This window comes from Ptiloglossa arizonensis, chromosome 1, assembly GCF_051014685.1.
Source record: "Ptiloglossa arizonensis isolate GNS036 chromosome 1, iyPtiAriz1_principal, whole genome shotgun sequence".
Taxonomy (NCBI): domain Eukaryota; kingdom Metazoa; phylum Arthropoda; class Insecta; order Hymenoptera; family Colletidae; genus Ptiloglossa; species Ptiloglossa arizonensis.
Genome location: NC_135048.1, coordinates 5,128,031 through 5,145,757, shown reverse-complemented (window position 1 = coordinate 5,145,757; position 17,727 = coordinate 5,128,031). Strand labels below are relative to the sequence as shown.

The window sequence follows — 17,727 nt, the reverse complement described above, 5'->3', positions numbered from 1 at the left end:
TCGAAAGGAGAAACAAAATAAAAATATACGTATAAAATTATAAAATCAATTGTTAATGAACATTGTTTTCCGTACAAGAAAAGTTGTTACATACGTACACACTAAAACATCATAGATTATAATTTTTGAACACACATAGCAAATTATTAAACTCCATTGTTAATTCCTCGTAGATCTCTCTGTATTTGATTATTAAGCTATGTCAGTTAATGAAAACTGGGAACACAATTTTAAAAATCATGCTGGTACAATAAATGGTCCACGCTTCTTATATACAAAATTAATTGTTAATTAAAATTTTCCGCGGTACGCTTGTTTAAATTACGTGAAACGCCACTGTTCCACGAAACAGAGTTTGGAAAACACTGTGGCAGATTATCGTTATGTGACTACAACGCGAATGCTCGTGTAAATGTGTTTTACGAAATAAGGGACCGGAAAACAAGCGGCTCGAAAACAATTCATACGAAGGGACTCAAAGGAAACCAGAGCAATTTCATTAATCCCATCGAGTTTACAGTCGATGTAATTTTCTCCGACGCGGTGAATGAAAAAGTTCGTTTTTAATCTTGATTGAATGCTCCAAGACGTCATTCGCTGAGAAATTCATGACTGAGGTTCCTAATAACTCGACTTAAACTAGAAAATGTTATCAATTGCTTAACGACTTTCTGCAATGAACGACGAGCAATTTAAACGCATCGTGGTCGTCACGCATTCTTCTTGCAATATTACTAATAATATCAGAAACCTATTATTAACGATATTATTAACGATGCTTGAGACAGGTATAATGCATCTAAATCGTTTAACGAGCAACATTAAATATTGATAATGTCTGTTGAAGAATGAAATAATAATTGGAGCAAACAGATTTTAAAAATGAATTCGAAATGAAAATGTACATAGCACACACGTGATGGAATTTGGACAATTTTATTTCCTCTGACGCGATAATCTCGTTAACTCGCTGTCGAGTAGATTGGCTATTTGTTTCTGAAAACAAATACGTTGAGACAAAGGATAGTGTAAGAAGGACTGATGTAACAAATTCGTGTAAATCGAATATTTTGTCAAAAAGTTATTTAACTGCTCAAACCGGTAGTTTTGCATGGATTAACTAACGCCTAGGTGGTAATATACTAATTTGGTAAATTTGTTTAAATTTACATAAAATGAAATCTACTTGTTCGATTAATTCCAAATTTTAAGGATTTTTTGTATGGTTAACGATAAACCATTCAAAAATTGAAAAATAATAATTTTGTTCAAGAAACTCATTAAAAATAATATAAATAATTCAAGTCTGGCTTTAGTGAACGATCGTTTTCAAATGTTGATAATTACCAAAAGACAGCGATACTTATTAATAAATGAACAACAGTTACCGTAGAATTGTTGTTAATTTATTTCCTCGGCTCGTCAAAACTTTCGAAAGCTGAGCGTTAGAACCTTAAAGCTTCGAAAATTTGAATTTTTTTTATAATATTAGCCTTAAGACCTAACCACCTTAATTTTTCAGACTGAACTTTCAAGACTTTATACATCACTATGTCCAGTTGTCTAGTACGGGATATCGTTCTCAGTGATACGATCCTCGTAGACCATTAGCCGCTGACAGCGTGTAGAGTTTCGAGATTATTCGCTCGAACTCCGAAATTTGCACGTGCACAATGATGACAGTCCATCATCGTCAGGGTGGACATGTGTCACTCTTGCCAACGACCACTTCGACGAAGGCAGTAGCTCGTTCCGAATTAGGCACGATGAATCTCTTGCGCGAACGGAAGACTGTGTACGACGCCACTTGACTCCTCCTTGTAGCTCGTGGAGGTACTCCTGAGCCCATCGTCGCCAGAAATGCTCGAACATCTGCCGGAGTGGCTGTCATCTAGACAAGAGCGACGCCTTTTTATCGCAAAGGCTTGATTCGGATATCGTTGCCAGTGCGAGGGAAATGTGCCGGAATAAGAGCGGCCGAGTTGTCTGGATTGTCACCAAAGGTGTTCAAGTACTCGAATAAAACGAAACGAATTATATCTGTTTTGAATAGTCGAACCGATTCGAGTAGCTCGAAAATACCGAGTAGCTCGAAAAAACCAAGAACAAGAGTTGTCCAGATTGTTACTAGAGGTGTTGAAATACTCGAATAAAACGAAACGAATTATACCTGTTTTGAATAGTCGAACCGATTCGAGTAGCTCGAAAATACCGAGTAGCTCGAAAGAACCAAGAACAAGAGTTGTCCAGATTGTTACTAGAGGTGTTCAAATACTCGAATGAACGAAACGAATTATACCTGTTTTGAATAGTCGAACCGATTCGAGTAGCTCGAAAATACCGAGTAGCTCGAAAGAACCAAGAACAAGAGTTGTCCAGATTGTTACTAGAGGTGTTCAAATACTCGAATAAAACGAAACGAGTTATACACATTTTGAATAGTCGAACCGATTCGAGTAGCTCGAAAATACCGAGTAGCTCGAAAGAACCAAGAACAAGAGTTGTTCAGATTGTTACTAGAGGTGTTCAAATACTCGAATAAAACGATACGAATTATACCTGTTTTGAATAGTCGAACCAATTCGAGTAACTCGAAAATACCGAGTAGCTCGAAAGAACCAAGAACAAAAGTTGTTCAGATTGTTACTAGAGGTGTTCAAATACTCGAATAAAACGATACGAATTATACCTGTTTTGAATAGTTGAACCAATTCGAGTAACTCGAAAATACCGAGTAGCTCGAAAGAACCAAGAACAAGAGTTGTCCAGATTGTTACTACAGGTGTTCAAATACTCGAATGAACGAAACGAATTATACCTGTTTTGAATAGTCGAACCGATTCGAGTAGCTCGAAAATGCCAAGTAACTCGAAAGAACCGAGCGACTCAAATTGAAAAGAATAATAAATACTTCAAATGGATCATACGTTATATAAAACAATCTTTGTCAAAAAAATTTCTACCTTTATTGCAAAAACAAACGAAATATTAATAATGGTGTGACTATTATACTTATTGAGAGTTAAAAAATTAACAATTACTGTGGTCATTGTATCAAAATTAAGAATATATATGAAGGAATGAAAATATATCGACAAAAGAGGAAAGGGAAAGGAGTAACTAGTGAAGAAAAAATGTTATTTTATAAAAACGTACATTTCTCGTTCTTTCCTCAAATTAATCGTTTTGTCACAAAATTTTGTTCTTTACTGCGTTTACTGAAGCGAACCCAAACGATAATGAGTCGATGTGTTCGAAATATATTTATAATCAACTCGATGTTTTCTTTTTTCTTTATTAAAGATGAGAATAAATAACATATTGTGTCTCTTTTGTCAAAAAATTAGTACACAATTTAGAGAAACGAATAGAATATTGAATACAAAAAAAAAAAATAGGGTGTGAACTCTTGTTTTAGTAACCGTGCAAGCAGACAGGAGTGGATTACTACGACGAAAATTCACAAGGTTTCTGATAACCAGCGATGCAGGAAGTGATAGTGAAATCATGGATAGTGGAACTTTTGATCTCCAAGACGAAACGTTGACAAAATACTCCGATGTTTGTCCAAACGCAGTGGTGGAGACCTCGAAAATGCCGAAGGAGAAGATTTCCGTGGCTTGGACCAGCCCTTCCGAAGGGAGCGGTTGCATATATATTAAGTAAAGGATATTCTATTAACAAGTATAAAAAATAGTTCTATTTATCCCATTACTAAAATATTTATTTTAAATTTAATCGAAAGTTTTAGTATAAGTGTAAAAACTAAGAAAAATCATATATTTGGCATAAAGTGTCAGTTTAAACCAAACTGACACTTACATAAGTAAAATTAATACAAATGTGAAATATCTTTTTCATCGGTACTTTTCCTTGACTATAATTGCTATTTTCAATAGGTTCAATCATTTTAACAGCTATATCAATATTTTCTAAAAAGACAAAATTTATGAAAATTCGATTTTGAATACTCGTGAGACACGCACGTCTATCACGTTGCTCACTGTTTCTATGTATATTGACGTTTATGAATATGGAAAATCCTATTATTTGTTCAAATAAAATAGAATTAATTTTTTTGGACTTAAGAACAAACTTAACTATAATTATGTCACAGTTCATCGTAATATTTCTTTCAACAATTTCGGTTAATAACGATTAAACAAATTGCAAAAATCGTTCCAAAAATTTTCAATTTTTTTAACTATAATTACAGCTAAGTTATTTCGTAAAACCAAAAATGTAAATCGTACTTTATTCTGTACCTTTAATCACCAAGAACAAAAGAACATTTACTTAAATCGTACCGTTTCACCGTCCATGTTCACGAGTATCGGTGTCAGTAGAAATGGTGAGCAATGGTCAGACACGTTCGATAAGTTATATACTAAATCGGTTACGCCCCGACGAATATTCCAAAGCAATTTTCTCGAAATCTAAGCTTCATACGAAGAAAAGTTATTCGTTATATTTTGTTTATTTTTATGTAAGGAATCATCCTACATCCTTTTGTACGCTATCATCTAGTCTCTATAGCACTGATTAATCTTAAAAATAAATATTTCTATCACGTATAGATTATAATCGTGATTTAATTTTATCGGTCATGATGTATTTCTTTAAATCTTTTTAAAAACAACGTTGTAAAGAATCACGTTCGAATCATACAATTAGTATGTCACTGAAGTTATTTTAACCGAATGACTTAAATTTTGTACATTGGCCGAAATGACTTATAAGATTAAATTTAAATAAACTTTTATCATGATTAACTCATTTAAAAAAATGAGAATTTTTATTTTTCTTCAAACGAAAGAATGGATAAAGGATATTTCATATGCTATGAGTCAATATGAAAATTAGTTTAAAATCCCTGAGCTAAAGGATTGATAGACTAATAAATAAACTTTCGAAGACGCGGGTTCAATAACGCGTGTTCTTTTGTTTTTTTTTTTACAACACAGGGCAACGATATTGGAAACTCCGGATACCTGGTACATGAATGATCCGAACTTAGTTCTGAAGATATGTCAAGACGAAAAAGCTGAAGCGGACGATCAGGGACCAGTGTTCAAAGACTGTTGCGCCTGCGAAGAAGCGAAGTATGAAGTTACTTTCGAGGGACTTTGGTCCAGGAACACCCACCCCAAGGCACGTAAGAGTTCGTCAAATAAAATCGATAGTCGGATAGAACTTCCCTATCAATTCCGTATACTTAGACATCGTTTTTTAGAAAACGCATTTACAGTCCGGAAATGTTTGCTAAAAATAAAAAATAAATTTCTTTGCTAATCTTGCAATTGTTTCGAAATCAATTGGAATTGGAAGAATATTACTTATTCTTTGTTTTGTGCATAATAAAATCCATTTTCTGTTGAATGAATTTTCAAAATTTAAATTAATATAAAAGTATATTAATACGTTTTCATCTTTGAATAAAATAATCTCGTTTTGTTATAGTAATTTTAATGATGACTCTTTACGGAAAACAAGATATTTCTGTAAGGCACTTCTCGAATTTGATTTTGAATATTTTTCGCAATATAAAGGAAATCTAATTTCGTGGAAAAGAAATAAAATCATTAATATTATTAGTAAGAATATCTAATAATGTAGTAATACACCAATAATAGTAGTATAATGTTAACTGCTGTTTCAAAATAATATTTTAAATATGAAGAGAATTCACTTTGCTATTCTCTAAGTAATAGAAAATGATTAAGAAATCATTCTTTCCAAAATTTGTTCATACATATCTTCGTTAACATGTCTGACTTCCTATTTCTGCTTGTTTTCGTGTTTATAAACACTATATGGTTTAAAGAGAGTAATGTTTAAAAACTCCAACGCTAGTAGAAGTAACGAATAATAGTCAGACACGATGACTATATCATACTCGATCGCGTGTGTACCCAATGAATTTTTAAAACAGACTTTTTCTACCATTAAACCTCGTATGAAAAAATGGTAGTCCACATTTTCAATTTATTTTTGCACAAGGAATCAATCTGTAAGGAGATGATCAATTACATATTATTGTAAAAGTTTGTGGTTGGTCTCTAAATTTTTCTCCTCATGACCAATTTTAGAAACGAACAACGATCATTTGAATGTCCTAACTGAGAATAGACGATATATCTCGAATGATCAAAGAATTTACATCATTGATTCAGTGGACAAAATAGAACTTTCAAATTTGAGTAATATCTTTTTACGTCTACGAATTTACTTATTTAACCAGTGGTTGATGCAAAATGAAAATACTAAAAAAACTTAACAACTGTATTGAAAATATAAAAATTTATAAAGATATAATCTCCGATTGAAATTCAAACATTTCCTCGTAAGTGATAAAATTTAGATTTCGAAATACTTTTTATAAATTTTTAATTTCTTGCATTGATGTTTGAGAGCTTTTCATATGTATTATTGGCTATATATTTATTTCGATTTTCAAGCAGGACTTTCCTACTAAAGGATGGCTCATTCGATTCTCAGACGTAATTGGAGCTTCGCACACAGAAGACTACAGCTTTTGGAAATATAATGGCATGGCCAGTGCTGGTTTACAACAAGTGGCTGAACTTGGATTGACCAGAAAATTGGAATCGGAATTAAAAGACCAAGTAAGTGTTCTTACTAAATTTATGTACATTAATTATTTTCGTTGTGTATTTCTTTTCAATTGTCTACAATGATTAAAGCTAAAGCCAACAAATTCCTATTACATAATACTATAAACTTACGAAGGAACTAAATTACGTGAATTAAATTATCGAGAATAAGTTTTATAATATCCAATAACGATCGAAATTATAATAATAATAATAATAATAATAATAATAATAATACGCCTTTGGTACATCAGGAATGTATATAAAGAAAAATTAACTACCTAGTAGAAAAAAAAGGAAATCATTTGTAGAGGTAAAAATAGAGATACAGCTATAAACTGTTATTAACCCAATCTAGAATATATATCTTATATGAAAAAATAATTTAAACTCAGAGTGTATTTAAGAGAAGAAACTGCTTGACTAAGCTAATAAGTATTGATTTTTAATTTTCATAAAAAGAAATAACCGAAATGAATATCGATGATAGATAGTAGATGTCTAGATATTTTTTTTTTTTTAGAGCGAGCATATCAGGACCATAATCAAAGCCAGAGGAATAAGTTATCCCAACGTTACTGGCAAAACTTTTGCAGTCTTCCGCGTTGACCGGAAACACCACCTTATGTCTTTGGTATCTATGCTATGTAAGACTATTTCTGTCAACAGTGTTGTCTAATTAAATTTACTAAAATCGTTCAATTTACAACATTTACAGAATAAAATTTATAATCAATGTAGAATAACAATTCTGCTTGAGTTTTTCACATATCGAGTTATATACAAAAAGAAGCAGATCAAAATAATCAAAATATTAGATAGTAATTTATAGGAAACTACACTTGCGTGTCGTTTATTTATTATACGTATAATATATTAATTGGAGTATGGTTATACTTATAACTGTAAGTCTAACAATTTAGCACATGTCTTTTTAGAGGCTCGAGAATAATCTAAACTTTTTATAGTTCGAAAGAAATCAAAACTGTGCATGCGCACTCGCCTAACAGAAATATATAATAGTTAATACTTGTATAAAAAAAATATACAAAATATTTAGAAAGTGGAAGAATTTTGTCTAATTAAAATTGAAAAAATGTTCGTACTGCGTAATTAAAATTTTTTGTTTTCAAAAATTTTAGAACATTTGTACTATACCTCGGATAGAATGAAAATGATTTTCTTCATTTTGTTTATAACTGATCTGAGATTTATTTTACGTTTTTCAAAATACTCTTACAGCTTTATTCAACAAATTCTATCTATAATGCAATATTTTCTCGAAATCAACATCAATGCAACTCATTATGATATATGTATATATTATAAAAAAAATACTCTACGTTCTTGAATTCAAAAATAAATTCAATCCCTAAATTTACATTTTCTGACAATCCAGAAAATGGACATTTTTGAATGATGTAAAAATGAATTAATTTAAAATTTTATACATTTTTTCCAATTTAGACAAATATTAACGTATATGTGATTCATCATATTTATATATTATTGAAAAATTAATTTTCTTTAATTTAGAAAGTAATTCAAATCGTAAATCAATCTGAAAAGTTCTTAAAGATAATCATGCCTTCGTTACATGAAAAATGTTTTTAATTAATATTACAAAGCTTTTGAGAAGTTTCGAAAGAATAGCACACTTTAACCCTTTTGGAGCTATTTAAGTATATTCACGGAATATTAGTATTAGTCGATTAAATCCTTATAATTATCCACGGTACCCAAAAGGGTAATTTGAAATTTCAAATGTTTCAAACTAACAAAATATTGTACGTACGCAACTGCGGTATAAAATATAAAACAATTCATTTTATAGACCCTTCACCGGATTGGATAGTCGGGGTCTCAGGTTTAGAATTGTGCTTAGATAATTGCTCCTGGATAGAGCACAAAGAACTTAACCTTTACCCTTACGATGTGGGTACGGATGATGGAATCACATATTCGGTAAGTATAATTCTTTTTCTAAATGTTACTCAAGCAAAATGCTTTTCTTTGACCAATGTTATCATTCAGGATAGTAACAATTAACTGAAAATTAATTAATAATGTAGCTTTACGTAATAATGTAGCTTATTAATGTAGCAACGACGTACTGGTCAAATTCTAATCACGTTTTAATTTAATCGACATAAATAATTAACTGTAATCGTTCGTTGCAAATAATTGTTCTTTACCTTTATATCCTATTGAAGGCATTGATCATTGTACATAAAATTTATTTGCACTACTTTCAACAAAACTAAATTACTTCTCGATGAAATTTAATTTATATTTTACCCTCTTCAAAATTATATACATTTGCTTTTATTTTCAGCTGTATTTTTAGCCTTGATTATAATTTAATTTATCTTTAACGTCGCGATACATAAAACGACTTATGATCGTAACAGAAAAAAATCATTGTCAAAAATGTAATTTCGAATATATTCAAACACACTATGATCACATTTCTGTTTCGAAAAATTGCATTAACGTTAAAAAATGAATTCAACGAATTTGGTCCACTGTTCGGTGACACTTTCAAATCTGCTGATCTATTTCGTAAGTTGTGAAATTTTTCGCGGGCAGATCGCTCGTTTAAAAAATTATTTAATTTTAAAAAATGATTGGGATTTCAAAGAAAAATTACGAAAGCGATGCAAAGAAGCGAATGAAAAAAATTAATCTACGGCAGTTAGCGAGAAATACGTTTCCCTTTGGGGATCCAACTTCTTGCGGTATTCTCCAACGCGGAGAACAAAATGAACGTCAGCTGTCGGCCGCAGAGAATCGCATAATAAATTTGACGGGAGGCTTCGTCCCTAACAATTGAGAATAAAGCTGCGGGTTGAGTGAAAATCGCTGACAACGTCGAAGTATACATACCCCCAGACACTTTTCCGGCTGACCGAGAATTTTCCACCGTTGCAACGCCTCTGCTTTTCAATTCTAAGAAACAGTGGCGCAATCAGCAATTTTCAATGGAGTGGGGGAAAAAATTTGTTTACATTTATATTTACAAACAACACAAACTACCTGTCGACAATGCCAAAACTCCAATTTCCTTTTGTATTTCTCTGGTATAGAGTAATAACCATGGAAATTGTTCAGTCCATAAAAATACAGTTGTAATATAAATTAAAGCTTTAATATCCAATAACATAGAATAACATAGTTAAACTGAAAATATTGAGAGTTTCAAGGTGGTGCAATTTTTACGACCAATATTTCTTGTAGAAAGTTAGTTTAATAACTTTTTGTTAATTATTTATATACAAATTGATTAATCAGAAAGCAACCGTCGTTGATCATATAACATACCGAACATGTACGCGTACGTAAATAATTTGTTAAAATGATGAATCATTTTTCAATTTTTCTGATCAAAAAATCAACGAAAGAAACATGTATTCTATACCTACCAAGTAAGTAACTTACACCCAATGAATCGATATCTGCCAACTATTAATTTATTATCACCACTTGTACAGTACGTACACGAGAAGATTTCATCCGGAGTTACGACTGATTGTAACCGTTTAAGGGCCATCTTCTCAAACGTCTATTGAAATGTCCCCTAAACGAGTAGTATCTACAATTCCATTAGGTACGAGAGAAAGTGGCCCCCAAAACGAATAAGATCTGCAGCAACTTCGTCAGTAATGTGTATAATAAAATTAAGATTCTCACGAAGAGAACCCTCATGAGGATCGAAATGTAAAATTGTAATTATTTTTACGTACGGCTTTTTTATCCACATCTTTGTATCTCATGTCGAGCGTATCAGCCATCAATCCTTGAAATGCAAACGTAAAAATAAATATTCCTGTGTATTTACAGTCACCAAATTCGCCAAGAGAAGAACCAGAACCCATAAGACGTATAACTTCGACATATCCCAACGATTCGAGGTCTCCCTTCTACGACCCTCACGGTTTGGAAATGAAACCCTTGGCGAAATTATACCTGAATCGACAGAGGCTCTACGAAAAGACTTGCCACGTCGCTCCAGAAGACGCTGTTGATACAGGTGTTACTTCTCCGCCTCGCAATAATCGAAAGAATAGCAAGTATTGATTTCTTATTATTTAATCTTATTTTTTGGTTGTAATCATGGTGACTGAAATTAAGAAACGAATTTCTCATAGAACATAGAACATTTGTTAATTGTAATTTCTAAGCCAAGAAATGACTTTAGTTTATACCGATTCTTGTTCATCTTTCGAAATTCGACCTTTATTGGATAACTGTAACCCGATTTCGTTTAAATTACACGGAATTGTGTTTATAGTGAAACTTTAATCGGCTATAATATCGAACAGAACATTTTTGTCGAGTCGCGTCTATCGAGACTTTTCTCTTTAGATTCGTGGTGCGGAATACGTGTATAAATTTTGTGATAGTGAGAAAAGAATTTTGATTTTTATTTCAATTGAGAAATATCGCTTCTTTTTCGAGGTCTTCGTGTTGCGAGCTATTTGCTTAATCGTTGTGAGATATGTTAAAGCCAACAGTGATCGAAGGAGCCCGGAGGTAAATCTAGTACAAAAGTAGTTTCTTTTTCATGTACTTGTTGATTTATTAGAATTGAATATTGAAAAGTCACAAGTGAGTGAAATGATCTTAAATGACTTCAGTGAAACCTTGTTCGATGTAAAATGATGGAGCTTGAATAGTAGAACTTGCACTTAAGTGTATGTAATCGAGATGAAAAAATTATAATCTAATGAAATGGAATTTCTCACGACACTAATTCTTAATTTTCTATATGTAAACGTTAACCACGCAGAAACGATTAATAGATAAGATAGATAATTTTACTTTTATTCATCCTTTATTCTTTCGTATTATATTCTTTAGATTGCTTACTTTAGACTGTAATTCTAATTTCTGCATACCGTAGTAGTTGAATTAGCTTATTGATTTACTATAATTAGTTAATAATTAGATATTAGAATAGGAATCGTTCTACAAACCAACGAGAGGAATAATAATTATTAATAGATAAAAATATAATCTCGATCTTCTCGTTGCGATTTATACCTCTCCATGTCATATAGTAATACAATCTTTACCACTCGGAAACTAATATCGTTTATAAAGTTTTCAAGATTATGTAAGACTAGTTATTAGTACTTTTCGAATGAATGAACGTAATATCGGTCGTATAAGCGTATCTGGTGCAACGAGAACGCAAACACAGGTAATGTTGACAAACAATGTAATTTTTAATGTACACAGAAGCCTGTAAAGTGACGAAATGGGGTCCTTGGAGTTCTTGTTCAGTGACGTGCGGTCGAGGCAACCAGTTAAGACAAAGACAATATCAGGACCCAGAAGCTGCGATGCTGAACAAGTGCAATGTCGACCTGACAAGCAGAATGACATGCTTTGGCAAGAGCCCTCATTGGTAATTGCTATAATTTAAACAAAAATTTTTAATTTACGAAACAAAAGAACGATGCACACACGATCATTTTATTTTCCCCGCTCCGTTTTCACAAATTTCTACAGACAGTTGCAAAGGATGTATCCTTTCTTGTAAGAACAAAAAAGTATTGCAGATAACATTTTTTCACTTTCAACATTTTGACTCTACTTACGGGCCCATTTTTATCGAGAATTTAATAATATACAAAAATTCGTTAATAACAGGTAACGAATGGAGATGGCGTGCAAATAAAAGATACAGTGTTGCCCCATCTTCGTTAAATGGTAGCTAAAGGGTAAACTATATTTCTGTACTTGTAGTTTTTCAAAAATTCAAATTAATATACATTTCTCGTTTCGGTAAGATTCTCTCAATGAAAATGAATTCAAAGATAACTTTATTCGGACTATTTTTAATTATTCGTATTCCAGGAAGAAAAAATGATCAGTCTCGGGTTAAGGGAAATATAGTACCGTGAATAGGACGATGATTTGTGTTTAAGCACAGACCTTTCTCCAGATAGCAACGTACATCCAAGGAACGCCCGTTTCGTGTTCGATGTATATCCGAACGTTTTACGTCCATTTTGAATACCATTAGAATATTTCTAGAACTTAAATCTCGGATGTTCCAGGAACGTCCGTCTCGAAAGACCTGCGGATATTCTCAAGTCTTGAATTTCGCATGTTCTAGGAATATCTGTTTCTTAAATTTTACAAACGTTCTTAAGACTTAAATTATAGATATCCTGGTACTTAAGTTCCAAAACATCCGTCTTGTGAATCTCGTGAATTGTATGACTAGTGTTTTGTAAAACTAAATTTCAGATGTTTTAAGTACAATGTGACTAGTGTACTTTACAGATAGATAATAAATACATGAGAAATGTTTACAGAACCTTCAGTATTAAATACATATTTAGGACGAGGGCTGACTAAAACGTCTGAACTAAATACAAACCGCAATTCCTTCTAAAATTTATCTTTCTTTCAAATCACAATAGTTGGAGTATTTTTACGAACGATTCGAATGATATATACTTAAGAATAATCCGAATCTTTTCAACCGATCAATATTACCATGATTAATCCAATTATCATATTTAATATACATTCTTTCAGTTTTGTATTATATTTTCTGACGAGGGCCCGTAAATAAGTGCCAGTCAATTATTTATCCGTCCCCTGATGAAACTTTACTTTCTGCGAGTTGTTGAGAAAATTGGAACACAATTACCCTCCCACTTGTAAATCTCAAAAATTTTCGAAAAAAAAACCTGCTTTTGTGTTGTAATAGCAAAACAGGTCGCTTCGCAGCCATGTTGGACACCGAGATGTGCGCCCTGGAGGAGTGGAGCGCCTGGAGCTCTTGCACATCGAGCTGTGGTCCTGGTCACATGACGAGGTTGAGGAAATTCCGTGAGAAAAAGTATCGCAAGCAGTGCAAATCCATTTCTGACGGGCCAGAACTTCAACAGACAATCGATTGCGAAAACGATTCGTGCCCCGACGAAGATGGGGACGAGGTAAGCGAATCGTCTACTCAGAAGGAGGACAATGATAACGATGAAGAAAATGCCGCCAAAGAGGATTACGAGGAGGAGGAACCGGCGATGGAGGTAACCGAGGAATGGCTGCAGGTACAGAACCTTTAGGTGTTTGCGACAACTTCTTGCTAATTGCCGCGTAACACCGGCTTATTCGCGTGAATGTCGAAACAGGCGTGTATTTTGATAGCAATAACACCTTTGTCAGCGTCGTCGAACAGGTCGTGAAACTGGGCGAGTATGACGTTGAAAGCTGGAGGGGATTCTGCATTTAACCTTTTCACCGCGGATTGAACATTCTATAGTTAGAGAATAACTTAGAAAATGAATTTCCAAAATAATTATTCTTCTCGAAAATCTCCTCTGAAATGATTAAACTCACTGTTACGAATACATGGGATTTAAGTGAAGATATTCTTTTTTGAAGAAAAATTTGTGCTCCGTATAGAAATAAAAGATTTACAAACGACAAAAATTAAGTTGATGTTTTCACAATCAGAGAATATAAATATTATGTTCGTAATGTAGGTGTGCCTCGTTAGTGGGGAAAGGGTTAAGGAGGATCACGAACCTCGTCGATCATGAGAAGATATAGTGGTTCTGTAACATCGCGTGCTTTTTGTGAGAAAATAATGCGGCCGAGATATCCTCTGTACAGTTTTGGAATTTACCAATTCGAGATCCTCCCTTACAAGGATCAGAGGTCTTCGACAATTTTGGCAATTTGAACAATTTTTCTCGTTTAAAATTTAAAATTATTTTGCACGGATAATAATAGTAATCTTTTCTAAGGACAGTAATTCCCCTTTTCGAGTGTCAAAATCGAGACCTCCGGTTTATTCGAGAGCGAATTAGATGACGATTTTTGTCTCGTACGAGACTCGCATTACACGAGCTCAATGGCCGAAACTTGAAAGCGATCTCGCACGCATATCGGTGTATCAACTATTAATGTAAAACGAGATATTTTGTATTCTTTTACTATAAAACTAACTTCGTGAAAGTATCATGGAATTTCAATCACTTGACGAGATTTTCCTGACTAAAATGAGTTCAAACACGGCCTCGTTCAGACTTATATTCTTATTTGTACGTTATTTGAATCATTGGTGAAAAAAAATTTCAATTATTGTAGAGAAAAAGAAAAATCAGTCCTAGAAATAATTTAAATTCGTATCCAGATCGAACGTTTTAATTAGACTTTACAAAGTCCTACTCGGTTCTCTTCAATCTGGGACTTGATTTTTCTTTCTCCTTGAAATATTGAATACCATGGACGAAAATATGTGATACAAATAAGGTCAGGTAGATTTAATGGCTCAAAGAAAGGCATATGTTTAAACAGTAGGGGAGGGGATCAAAATTATCACTCGAAAGCGAGAGTTACTGTTATAACTGAAGTTTACATCTCGTGAATATGTATCGATCTTCCTTTGTTAAAAGCAAAACTCTGTAGTGTCCTGTACCCGGAAGTCGCGGCATAACCTCATCCGTAACCGGAACTGTACCACTATTCATGGAGTTTGCATCACATTTGTCTTAGCAGTGCTTCCGTTCAATGCATTAATACAAAAATCGAATAATGACATTAAAAACTTCTCGTGTCTGTAAAAATGTTTAAACTATTTAACGTAAACTGGTGACGTATTTGTTATTGATACTATTAATATTATTGAGTTGCAAAACGTTATGCTATTCATGAAAATTAACAAATTCAAGAAACTCGATTTGTTCAATAACTCAAACAATAGTCGAATCATCACTAACGAATCTTCGAATCGTTCGAAATGTAACTATAAATCATACCTGCACCATTTCTCGTAGATCCATCCACTGGCATCCTCACGTAAGTCGAGCGATTTACTCATGAAAAAACTGAAAACGATGATCCACTAATTTGAGGTACGAGTGAGTCAGAAATTCACGAGTGGAATTCTCCTTTGTATCGCAAAAAAGAATTCAAAATTTGCATAATTTACGCCGTAAGATTCTTTCTATTTTATTTACGTATTCAAAATTGAATGATTGGTATTTAAACGAATAAAAATTAACGACGAGATCACATTTAATATTTTCCAATATTATTTTTATCTTTTTCATTGTTACTGTTATAATTATTATTAGTTTCTACATGTTTTCATCCCTTGTATAATAATTTTGCACTACTGTTCTATATTTCTTTAATATCTTCATTACCAACGGATGTTCGTTGTATTATTCGTTACTGGTCAAAATTTATTACTTTTTCGTTGGAAATTTGAAGTTACAAATTTTATTTTTAACTACAATTGCAAGCATCTAAATTATACGTTTCCTTTCTACAAAATACGGCCGTCAACGTTTCAAATAATTTTATGAATTTTTCTTCTACTCATTCAGTATAGTGTATCGATCGAAGATAATTTTTTCACATTGTTTACCATCTCGCAATTTCACGTAATAAATTAATTTCTTGAATTGTTATTATCTTGCATCACAATTAAATTTTCAATAAATACAATTTACTAATGTTCATTTTTGTATGTAGCACCATTTAATTTGTTCATTTCTACATATTTTTTCAAACAAACTTGCACTAAAATTTTTTATTTCTCGTGAAAGCTTCATTTAAAATATTTTTTGCGTCATTTTATAATATACAATATGTACTACTAATTCTTAACCATCGTTATAAACGTTTCTTTGCATCAGCATTTTCTAGCAAAAACTTTATTATTACAAATATTTTCAAATATCATGATACCAATAAATTTATCGTTTCTAGTGCCTCATAGTATATATAACAATTTAAAAAGCAATGAAAAATGAGTGATGACTAATCACTACTAACAATTTAACCCTTTGCACTTGACTTTATAATATCGTGTGTTCGTTATAACTGTAAATCTGAATTAAAATTATATCAAAAGTGCACATTAAAGATAAAATATTGAAAATTGAACTTTATTCGATTATTCTATCGTACCAGTTACCGAATTGACAATTATCATCAATATTTGACTTACGTATTATATATACGATATTGTTAACATTTTTGTCAACCTATTATTTATTTTGATTTCCCATTGTTACATTGACGTAAAGAAAGTAATGAAATTAACGCTTCCTGAGAACGCCAATTTTATATAAAAATATTAATTATACCCAAATATTACAATAAAACTAAAATTTAATACATAAGTGAATATTATGTTTATACAACTATTACCATTTTAATATATATATATATTATATATATATATTATATATATATATATTATATATATATATATATATATTATATATATATATATATATTATATACAATATATACATGTGGGTGGGTGACAAAGAAAAAATAATTAAAAAAATGTTAACAAACGATTAAAGATGACGTTCGTATCGCAAAACCATCTTTGCAAACAAAAAAATCTCTGAGTATTATGAAGTTTTTACTAATTCTATTTTTCCCTAGCCTTCGTAATTTCAAAATTATAAACTAACAATAGCCACTAAATCAGTCCGCGTTGTATAATACAAACGGATACAAGTGTAAAGGGTTAATTGTCCTAAGGGAGTATCAGCATTTATTAAAAAATATCACATTTTCAACAATCCCCTCTTTAGAAATGCGTTGACGATCATTATACACCGTGGTCCCTGTGGTCACCCTGCAGCTCCAGTTGTGGTCCTGGTGTGCAACTGAGATCCAGACTTGTCGATAAAAATTGGAGCAACTTAGGGGAATCCGACGAAACATTTAGTCTGGAGGAATGTAAGATCCAACAAGCTGCCTGTGTAGCCAATATTCCAACCTGTGATTTCTCGAAGGAGGAAGCAGAACGTAAGTTGAAAGAGAATGATGTTTAGTGTAAAATAAGATCAAGAGATACATCTAGTTTGGGACAGCAAAAGTTTGGTGATCTTTGAAATACTTTTAATAAAGCTATTGGACATATCGATTCCAAACTTTATACATACATTTAATTATATTTAGCCGACAAAGAAAGAGTAAGAGCAACAACGAGCAGAATTACGAAGTTAACTACTAATGCAAAATAAAATATTTTATATTTTTTATTATAACTTCGTAATAGTATTCTCAGAGGTCAAACATGATCTCGTTCGAGAAACTCGGTTACGCAAAAAACGTTTTA

General features: G+C 32.2%; 1 protein-coding gene across 4 annotated transcripts in view; it reads left to right on the top strand.

The window, feature by feature from the left end:
- Positions 1–17,727, top strand: part of LOC143147505 (spondin-1) — a 49,491-nt gene that overhangs the window by 25,906 nt on the left and 5,858 nt on the right. For 3 of the 4 annotated variants that reach the window (XM_076312814.1, XM_076312796.1, XM_076312786.1), the window contains exons 3-11: positions 3,419–3,662; positions 4,965–5,151; positions 6,462–6,626; positions 7,138–7,261; positions 8,449–8,579; positions 10,455–10,680; positions 11,856–12,024; positions 13,342–13,684; positions 17,198–17,414. In XM_076312814.1, the coding sequence (XP_076168929.1) occupies positions 3,419–3,662; positions 4,965–5,151; positions 6,462–6,626; positions 7,138–7,261; positions 8,449–8,579; positions 10,455–10,680; positions 11,856–12,024; positions 13,342–13,684; positions 17,198–17,414 (1,806 nt within the window). The remainder of the gene's footprint in view (positions 1–3,418; positions 3,663–4,964; positions 5,152–6,461; positions 6,627–7,137; positions 7,262–8,448; positions 8,580–10,454; positions 10,681–11,855; positions 12,025–13,341; positions 13,685–17,197; positions 17,415–17,727) is intronic. The other variant, XM_076312804.1, reaches the window with a different exon arrangement.